The 10,912-nt window shown below is 42.8% G+C and overlaps 1 protein-coding gene across 1 annotated transcript in view; it reads left to right on the top strand.

Moving 5' to 3' along the window:
- The first annotated feature begins 572 nt into the window (after positions 1–572).
- LOC109876410 (neogenin) overlaps positions 573–10,912 on the top strand; it is a 135,250-nt gene continuing 124,910 nt past the window's right edge. The window contains exon 1 of the mRNA XM_031812834.1: positions 573–1,163. Coding sequence (XP_031668694.1) covers positions 1,073–1,163 — 91 coding nt within the window. The 5' untranslated portion in view covers positions 573–1,072. The remainder of the gene's footprint in view (positions 1,164–10,912) is intronic.

The following is a 10,912-nucleotide window of genomic DNA, read 5'->3' as shown; positions in this document are numbered from 1 at the left end:
TCTCTAAGATGATTCATTGCCTGGGGACAAGGGGTTGAAAATCCCATGGAAACTATTTTGCATTGTAACATGGGTGCAGGAATATTGATTTTTATACAGTTAAAAAAGCCTCTATATGAAAATACTACAATTACATTCACCAAGGTGGTATGCTACTATAGCTGGGAGTGAATCAATTAATATTCTACAGTTGCCTTTCATTGCCTATATAAAAAAAACTCTATTCAGCAATGTTACAAAGGCCTACAACAAAACTTGACAGTTAAATAATATCTAAGCATATTTATAGCCTAACATATTTTCTGAATGAAAAGATGAATACATTGAATGGAGACTACATTTAAGACATTCTATTGAAAGGTAATCTCACCATTTTGTAAACTACTTGCTGTCACTACTGGATATGCCTTTTCTTTACTTGCTATGTAATGTATATGCTAAATTCATTTGCAGATTGCACAGGTAAAAATGTAAGGGGTTTACTGATCCCATCACCAATCCATAGTTTAGATTTTGCCAACATATAGCCTACGTCTACAATCCTGAATTCCGCATGACTCCACGCCCTGTTTTCCGGGGACCCACATAGAATTCCAGCCCTTCCACGCTGCTATTACGTTCCGTTCGCGAGCAGAAGCTGGCTGCGGTGTCGTTTTCTCCGATCAGTCGGACCTTGATCAATCTTTTCAACTGTCCTTGTTCTCGGGTTTTACGCATTTGATTGCAATTGGAATAGCTTGGATTCGTGTGTGACCGTCGATTCCACCATTTTTTTCGACAGAATTGGCTCTGAAGCAATGGATTGACTTCAGTTTTCCTTCAACCCCTCCACCAAGTTGAGAAAACAGTCTAACCTGCGGTCTCTCCATACTTCGAGCTCACAAGCCAGCTACATGTTTCATCCGGACAGTTTCAAAAGTAGCTGGTACCGGATGTTTTTAAGCATTTCGTAGGTGAAACATTGCAGTTCTTCGTTTGTCTCGGAAGTGTATGGAAATAGGTGGCAGAGGATTTTAAACACGGATTTTCTCCGGGGTTCTTGAAGCCTGCAAACATTTATTTTTGAAAAGTGATGGCGGAGCGGGGAGCAAGGTTGCTCCTCTCTCTCCTCTGTCTCACCTTTCTTTACCCGGCGACCACCGTGTCAAGACATGCTGAAAAAGGTAAGCGTTACATTAGCTAATCAATTGGCTACTTTTAATAATTTGTTGGTATTACAATGTAACGTGTTTCGATATCGCGTGTACAACAACAGCTCGGGCTACTAGGTCCTGCACTACTAGCACTGACTTGTAGCTTCTAGACATCTGCAGGCTACGCAAGCTAATTAGTCAGCTGAATCAGTCAACCAGGGGCAATGTTTTTGAACCATTTGATTGTTAGGAGTACTTTTCAGACCACCACACGAACATACAGGTGGTAAATCAAATGAAATGCGGTTGTTTTCTAGATATTTCAAGTGGTTATTGTATTTATTTGTTTTACCTATTAGCTATTATATCTGGATTTCCCACGCCACGTTTGTTTCTACGGTCATAATTGACCGATTTATTTATTATGCACTGATTTAAAAACTCGGGTCAATACATGTATGGAAATATTTGTCTGTTTTATATTTGTCTTGTCTCAAATCGACATTTCTTTGCATTGCATTAGCACAGGTTCAGGTTGCTCTCTCTCTCTCTCTCCTCAAAACCATTACAGTCACGTAATTAATTGCAACGGATGGCAAGAACCCGGCTCTATAACCACAAATTAATGACTCTCATTTGGGTTTACTGTCAAGCAATAAGCTAGCATCATCAGTCCGCCAGACATCTCATTACCTGGGCGTCAATACACGTTTGTCTGATGGATAGAAAGTACACTATTTATACCCACCCTTTTTTTGTTACTTGGCTACAGTAGAGTAGCGACTGCAATAAGACATTTTAATTCAGTCTCGTGAAGACTACATATGTTTGTGGTGACTTCAACTTTTGTAGTTTGTTTGGGTGATTTTCATTGTCATACTGAATGTTGATGAAATAATAAACAGGTAACATCTTGACCCCATGTTTCCTGCTTTATAATAGGGAATCTGATAGCCAATACATTGCAAGGACTATGAGCGATTGGGACACATTGAATAGTTGTAATGAATATTAAACAAACGGCACATGTTGGAGTGCACACAGCAGATGGTTGCCTTTATCACTTGCTTGGTATTAGCAAATTCACATCCCTGATAGTAAGAGATGCGGCGGTGTATTTATTTTCAAGCCCACTGCCGACTATGTTGAAGACTGGAAAATAATAAACAATTGAGCAATACAACAGTCAGTATGACATTTTTCCCACAAATCCAGTAAAATGTGACGTTTTTTTTTAGGGGGGGGGGGGGGGGGGTGCAGGCTAGCTCTCTTTTAAAGGTTCGCCTCCATTAAAATAATGCATGTGAAGTGAACAGCCTTGGTGGAGAGACGGGCCTCTGCTGGCTGTTGTGCTCTCTTGTGTGAGGAGGCTGATGTAAGAGGCTCTCCTGCATGAAAAGCACTCTGCAGCGGTGAAGGGGAGTGGGGGGGAAAAAACAGGCTTTGCTGGAGATTACTACAAAAGGGAGAGATGGGGGTAGGGTGGAACTGGCCTGATTCTGTCTGGAAAGTAATAAAACCGGGATATTAAGGGGTGCAGGGAGTATCCTTTGGGAGCTCTGATTGATTCCAGGGAATTGGACTGAGACCTACACACAGGGAGAGAGTATCAAATTACTAATTGTGAGGTCCCCCTTTCTGAAAATATCTGTTTATTCGAAACACATTTCTCTGAGGTCTCATGTCTTTTGCGAGTAGGTCCGCAGATAGAACTCGTCTTTATCAAAGTTGTGGATTTGCAGTGCTAGCTCAAAGGAGATTTAATGTTTCTTCATTCCGTTCCAGCTGCCTCTGGGAATGGGCATACTCTGTGCTTTTTTGTTGTTGTCCTACTAAAGAATTCAATCTTCACCCACACATAGGAGTAGAGTTCCTCAACATGGCTGCTATCCTATGCCCCGCCCCATAGTGGTTTAAAGTTCCAAAAGTTTGTCTTTGTAAACAGCTCCTTTAATCTGCCTGTCAGAGGAGTGTAAAATCCATTTAAGTTCCATTTTATCTCCATAATCCTGCTGGGAGGGAATTGTGTGCTAATTGTCTCCCCGTGGACAATGCAAATAACTTGGTGAAATGTGTAAACATTTGGCAACCCCCCTTCTGCTCCCACAAACCACTCTCCAGGGTTGTATCCCCTCTCAGACCACCTCGGCTGCAGGCCTGCAGCAGAGACTTAAAAACAACATCCATTTTCTGTGACGCTCCTAGGACTCTTCTGAGGGCTAAACCACTAAGAACCACATTTTCTCCATTTATTTTGCCAGTGTTCATGGGAGTTTAAAAGTATGTGAATTTTAATATTTCATTGTCTTTATGTGAACTAGGATTTAATGGATGCAACACTTGGTACTATTTATTTTATTTTTTATATATTTTGTTCCCTTAGTATAAAGGCAATGCCTGTGCATGCTACACTACATTAATGATTCATTTCAAATAAAGGTTTAAATAGAAAACCTGCTGGTAAATGGAAATGGACTTTGGCTGCTCAAATGACCCTTGAGATGATCGGATGAGGCCTTCCCTCCAACTCCTACTGTTGTGTCACACTGGCATCGATTTCAAAAGAGACCTCCCTCACCTGCCGTTTTTCCAATATATCATCTTGTTACACTGGCATCGATTTCAATAGAGACCTCCCTCACCTGCTGTCTGTCCTATATATCATCTTGTCATACTGGCATCGATTTCAATAGAGACCTCCCTCACCTGCTGTCTGTCCTATATATCATCTTGTCATACTGGCATCGATTTCAATAGAGACCTCCCTCACTTGCTGTTTTTCATATGTACAGTTGAAGTCGAAAGTTTACATACACCTTAGCCAAATACATTTACACTCAGTTTTTCACAATTCCTGACATTTTAAACCTAGTAAAAATTCCCTGTCTTAGGTCAGTTAGGATCACCACTTTATTTTAAGAAAGTAAATGTCAGAATAATAGTAGAGTGATTTATTTCAGCTTTTATTTCTTTCATCACATTCCCAGTGGGTCAGAAGTTTACATACACTCAATTGGTATTTGGTAGCATTGCCTTTAAATTGTTTTACTTGGGTCAAACGTTTTGGGTAGCCTTCCACAAGCTTCCCACAATAAGTTGGCTGAATTTTGGCCCATTCCTTGCGACAGAGCTGGTGTAACTGAGTCAGGTTTGTAGGCCTCCTTGCTCACACACACTTTTTCATTTCTGCCCCCAAATGTTCTATGGGATTGAGGTCAGGGCTTTGTGATGTCCACTCCAATACCTTGACTTTGTTGTCCTAAAGCCATTTTGCCACAACTTTGGAAGTGTCCATTTGGAAGACCCATTTGCAACCAAGCTTTAACTTCCAAGACTGATGTCTTGAGATGTTGCTTCAATATATCCACACAATTTTCCTCCTCATGATGCCATCTATTTTGTGAAGTGCACCAGTCCCTCCTGCAGCAAAGCACCCCCACAACATGATGCTGCCACCCCCGTGTTTCACGGTTAGGATGGTGTTCTTCGACTTGCAAGCCTCCCCTTTCTTCCTCCAAACATAACGATGGTCATTATGACCAAACAGTTGTATTTTTGTTTCATCAAACCAGAGGACATTTCTCCAAAAAGTATGATCTTTGTCCCCATGTGTAGTTGCAAACCCTAGTCTGGCTTTTTATGGCGGTTTTGGAGCAGTGACTTCTTCCTTGCTGAGCAGCCATTCCGGTTATGTCGATATAAGATTTGTTTTACTGTGGATATAGATAATATTGTACCTGTTTCCTCCAGAATCTTCACAAGGTCCTTTGCTGCTGTTCTGGGATTGATTTGCACTTTTCGCACCAAAGTACGTTCATCTCTAGGAGACAGAAGCTGTCTCCTTCCTTATCGGTATGACTGCTGCATGGTCCCATGGTGTTTATACTTGCGTACTATTGTTTGTACAGATGAACGTGGTACCTTCAGGCGTTTGGAAATTGCTCCCAAGGATGAACCAGACTTGTGGAGGTCTACAATATTTTTTCTGAGGTCTTGGCTGATTGCTTTTTATTTTCCCATGATGTCAAGCAAAGAGGCACTGAGTTTGAAGGTAGACCTTGAAATACATCCACAGGGACACCTCCAATTGACTCAAATTATATCAATTAGCCTATCAGAAGCTTCTAAAGCCATGACATCATTTTCTGAAATTTTCCAAGCTGTTTAAAGGCACAGTCAACTTAGTGTATGTAAACTTCTGACCCACTGGTATTGTGATTAAGTGAAATAATCTGTCTGTAAACAATTGTTGGAAAGATTACTTGTGTAATGCACAAAGTAGATGTCTTAACCGACTTGCCAAAACTATAGTTTCTTAACAAGAAATTTGTGGAGTGGTTGAAAAACAAGTTTTAATGACTCCAACCTACGTGTATATAAACTTCTGACTTCAACTGTATCATCTTGTCATACTGGCATCGATTTCAATAGAGACCTCCCTCACCTGCTGTCTGTCCTATATTTCATCTTGTCATACTGGCATCGATTTCAATAGAGACCTCCCTCACCTGCTGTCTGTCCTATATATCATCTTGTTACACTGGCATCGATTTCAATAGAGACCTCCCTCACCTGCTGTCTGTCCTATATATCATCTTGTCATACTGGCATCGATTTCAATAGAGACCTCCCTCACCTGCTGTCTGTCCTATATTTCATCTTGTCATACCGGCATCGATTTCAATAGAGACCTCCCTCACCTGCTGTCTTTCCTATATTTCATCTTGTCATACTGGCATCGATTTTAATAGAGACCTCCCTCACCTGCTGTCTGTCCTATATATCATCTTGTTACACTGGCATCGATTTCAATAGAGGCCTCCCTCACCCGCTCTCTGTCCTATATTTCATCTTGTCATACTGGCATTGATTTCAATAGAGACCTCCTTCACCTGCTGTCTGTCCTATATATCATCTTGTCATACTGGCATTGATTTCAATAGAGACCTCCCTCACCTGCTGTCTGTCCTATATATCATCTTGTCATACCTGCATCGATTTCAATAGAGACCTCCCTCACCTGCTGTCTGTCCTATATATCATCTTGTCATACTGGCATCGATTTCAATAGAGACCCCCCTCACCTGCTGTCTGTCCTATATATCATCTTGTCATACTGGCATTGATTTCAATAGAGACCCCCCTCACCTGCTGTCTGTCCTATATATAATCTTGTCATACTGGCATCGATTTCAATAGAGACCTCCCTCACCTGCTGTCTGTCCTATATTTCATCTTGTCATACTGGCATTGATTTCAATAGAGACCTCCCTCACCTGCTCTCTGTCCTATATATCATCTTGTCATACTGGCATCGATTTCAATAGAGACCTCCCTCACCTGCTGTCTTTCCTATATTTCACGCAGTTTATGGATCATTGTTTCGTGGGCTATAATTGCTCATAAAGTCCTAATGACCTCTTTCCACTGAGAATCGGATAATTGCACGCTTTGGCAAGTGTTTGATTCATCTGGTCGGCTAATGACACCCTCCCTCATTAGGAGATACTGATAATGTCCTATGGTTGGGTTGGGGGAGGGGGGGGGGGGGGTTGTGCGTGGCGCCGCTCAGTCTCCTCTTCAGTGGAGTTGGGAACGGAAAGCTCAGTAGATGGATTCAAATACTCAACATGACTGTGCACTAGCTGTGCTAATTGCTACATTAGCAATGCAGCGAACTTTTTTGCAGTGATCATTTTCAGTATGTTGTCAACAACCTTCTGGCGAAATGGCATCCAGGGGTTATTGTGGTAATTTACGATAACTACTGCAGCAGTATTTGTAATTGTCAGAAAGCTAGAAAGATCAATATGCCTTGATAATGGCATTTCATCTGCAATGGTATCTTTCTTTGAAGGCAGGGTAAATATATAACCACCAGCTGTGCCTGCAGGCTTTGCTTTCAAGTGGCTTCTGTATTAATCCAAATAGACTATTAGCCCTTTTTTGCTAACTGCCTAATGTGCAAATTAGATGTTGTAAACAAAACCTAAATTGAATCTTGATTGTGATAATTGCATTCTGATTGGATGACATTACACACAACCAACTGTCAGATTGGATGCTTATCATAGTTCTCTGATTGCTATGCTTTTGTCACTATGTTGATTGTTTCCTCCATCAACAAAATGAATAAATAGTTGGGGGCAGCCATGGTTGCACCATGTATTTCCTCCCCATTTAATTCACTGTGGGACGTGCCAGCAAAGGCTCAGATTCATCGATGGGTTACTCCTAGAAACACAACACCCATTCATTACCCAGTACAGCCCACAGGCCAGTCCGTAAGACACTCCCTCTTGGTACTGGGTGTATTTGTAAACAATGGTTGCATATAAGCAAGATTTACAATAATAGAAGATAATTTTTGCCAGCAATGCTTTGAAAGCTACCCCACAGTGTAGCCAGCGTTGCTATAGAAATGTGAACAGACTGCAGACATGGCAGAGCCCCCCTCATCAACACCGCCACAGAGAAAGTACATGCCGTGGAACCTACATTGTTCGATCACTTCAGTCGTCTTGCTCTTGAACGCCTGCGGACTGTACTGATGTAACCTAGTAGGGTTCATCGGTATCCAGATGTTCATACCTTTTCTGTGCCATACCGGGGTATACGGTATTACTGAATATGCACGTCATTTGTTGTTGTTGTGTGTGTGTATATATAGAAGTGCAAAACAATTTAGACAACAGGGATCTTGATCCAGGAGGGGATTGAATGTCTCTGCTGTAACCAAGAAGCTTGCTCTTGACGCTATTGAAAATCATTCCGTCGGTATTTCGAAATACCCCCATAAACAGTATATCTCCCAAGCATGTAACCTAGGCCTGATCCATGTAACCTAGGCCTGATCCATGTCACCTAGGCCTGCTCCACTGTAACCTAGTAGGCCTGCTCCACTGTAACCTAGTAGGCCTGCTCCACTGTAACCTAGTAGGCCTGCTCCACTGTAACCTAGTAGGCCTGCTCCACTGTAACCTAGTAGGCCTGCTCCACTGTAACCTAGTAGGCCTGCTCCACTGTAACCTAGTAGGCCTGCTCCACTGTAACCTAGTAGGCCTGCTCCACTGTAACCTAGTAGGCCTGCTCCACTGTAACCTAGTAGGCCTGCTCCACTGTAACCTAGTAGGCCTGCTCCACTGTAACCTAGTAGGCCTGCTCCACTGTAACCTAGTAGGCCTGCTCCACTGTAACCTAGTAGGCCTGCTCCACTGTAACCTAGTAGGCCTGCTCCACTGTAACCTAGTAGGCCTGCTCCACTGTAACCTAGTAGGCCTGCTCCACTGTAACCTAGTAGGCCTGCTCCACTGTAACCTAGTAGGCCTGCTCCACTGTAACCTAGGCTCTCAGACAACAATTTTGTCTGTCCGCATTGACCTCCCTCTTCCAAGAGAGCCAAACTACAAAATCAACCCCCTTCAGAAGGCATTGTTTCTACTCTGAATGTTCCGTGTTACTCAACAAAGTGCTTGTCATCTCTTTTGATTAGGGTGATGAGCAGTGAGGCCTGCCGGTCGGTTGGAGACAGAGGGAGAAGGCTGTTGTGTGTGGAGAGAAGCCAGACTTCTCCCTGCTCCCAGGCCCAGACCAGATCATTGACATGGCTTTGCTATACCCCTGCTGAGATTAAAGGGTTTCTCTGCCTGAGCTGTGGTCTCGTTCTACCGTGGCACAGCACACAGTGAAACATGGCTAGTGCATCGTTCTCCATCATCCACTGCCAGCGTGGTGCCAACTTATTCCCTTCTTTCCAAGGCCTGTTGTTCCTCCGATTCTGGTTGGCCTTTCAAAGTCCTTCAAAGGCTTTTGGAGCAAGCTATCGCTTTTAGCTCCAAATGCTAACTTTAGCCCTAATTACTCCAGGGCAAGCTAGCTAGAACATTATGTGCCTCTGTGTTGCTATTGTAGCTAATGGTCTCTGAGAGGACAGGACATGACATGTCTGTGTTATCAGTTACTGTGCATTAAGGTTCAGTGTAGCCTGGCTTAAAAGGTACCATTCTCTCCAGTGGCTGTAATTGTGGATATTTTCTATGGCTTTTGGATCAGAGGTATGTGGGATAGTGTCAGTGGCTGGCTATTGAAAACACAGGCTTTAAGGGTGAAATTGAAATGCTTATGGATTATATTGGTGCAGTGTCTGATGGATACAGGAGAGAACTCAGTCCACCCGCTCTGCTGTCAGAATGGCATGCATTAGCACCATAGTAAATATCTAGTGAAGTTATTGGAATAACAAGCCTAGCCCATTCATTCACATTCTGTAATCTAGGTATGATGCAAGACTGTAGCCACAGTCGTGATGGATGCTGTCATTTCATTCATTGTTTATAAAGATACACGGGGAGCCATGCATCCCAATGCCCCATTTGGTAAACAAAGCACACTCGACAACAGCAAAATGACTGCAGGAAATGGCGGTTATGCACATTAAAATGAGATTCGAGTAGTGGCCACGGTTAGCAACAAGATTCTTTTTTTGGTCCCTCTGTACTCTGTGTTCATGCCAAACTTCATAAGCTTTGTGGGCTGTTCCAAAGGCATCTTTCTGCAAACTCTGCAGGACTGCGAGGACAGTTTCCCCCAAATTTCCTCAAACTTTTGGGTTCTGCCCGAGCTCCTGTCGTGGTGTCCCCTGCCAGCGGTGGCAGCTGCAGAGGATTATGACACATGCAAGCTGTGCTAGTCAGCGAGGCTCGGCCTAACGAGAAACTAGGCCCTGTTTTACACAGAGCCCATTTAGAGCCCTCTTCCACAATGAGGAAAACAGGGGGATTGTTCATGGAGTTCTACTCTGCAAGTGCCGGAGGAGGCCTGGAACCTTGAAGTTTCAAAGATCTATTCTCTTTAGAAGATGAACAATAAACTCCGGAGTCCATCTTTTTGTTTAGTCGTGGTTCCAAAAACATGGTTCGGTGTGATTCTGCTTTGTTCTGGATGCTTTTAAAGCATATGTACGGTTCTCTCTCTACACAAACATCTCTCTTCTGAAGGGCTAGCGTAGGCCTTTTTGATGGTTACAATTCAGTTATGTTATGTTCTCTGTTTTATAGTCAAAGGAAGATTTTAAGGGTTAACACGACAATGACAAATGTCTCCCTGGTAATTGTTTCAATACTTGAACACTTTTATCAATTGTAACTGGAGAACTTTTAATACCTTTTTTTTTTAAGGTTGTAAATATCATTCTTGGCATCAAGCCTCTACATACATTAAGGATGACTGTAATATTCTCCTGGATACTATGATTAATAACCTTCATTTGATTCCACTATACCTTCTGGAGTTTTCCACCCACAGCACGCACACGTGAATTTATCCTCCACTGTTTGTTGGATGCCATCCAGGTTATGAAGAATTAGCCTGAATGGGTTTTGGGAAGTGAGATCATAAAAGGTACATGCATCAAAATGAATTCATCACTAATAATTAGACCACTTGAACACGATCAAGCTTGCTCCTCCATTGATGTTTTATTGGCATTGGGCATTCTCCAATTTGGCCAGCCTAATTTGAACCTAGTTAACAGTGACCCCAGCTTGTCAGAATTATTTTAATGGGTTTGCTGGCTTCTCTGTGTCTAAACAATACAAGGGCAGCCCCACAGCGACCTAGTTGGCTGACCAAATGAACTCTTATTGTTTTCTCTGAAATATCCGTCTTCGTCTCTGCTCTTGATACACCAGTCATACCCAGTGGTGCTCGGCTTAACATAGTGTGAATGACTGGACCCCCCCCCCCCACCCCACCCAGTCAAAGGAGCACTTCTTACGCTG

This window comes from Oncorhynchus kisutch, unplaced genomic scaffold (genome assembly GCF_002021735.2).
Source record: "Oncorhynchus kisutch isolate 150728-3 unplaced genomic scaffold, Okis_V2 Okis03b-Okis08b_hom, whole genome shotgun sequence".
Lineage (NCBI taxonomy): Eukaryota > Metazoa > Chordata > Actinopteri > Salmoniformes > Salmonidae > Oncorhynchus > Oncorhynchus kisutch.
This window is presented reverse-complemented; position numbering and strand designations above follow the sequence as displayed.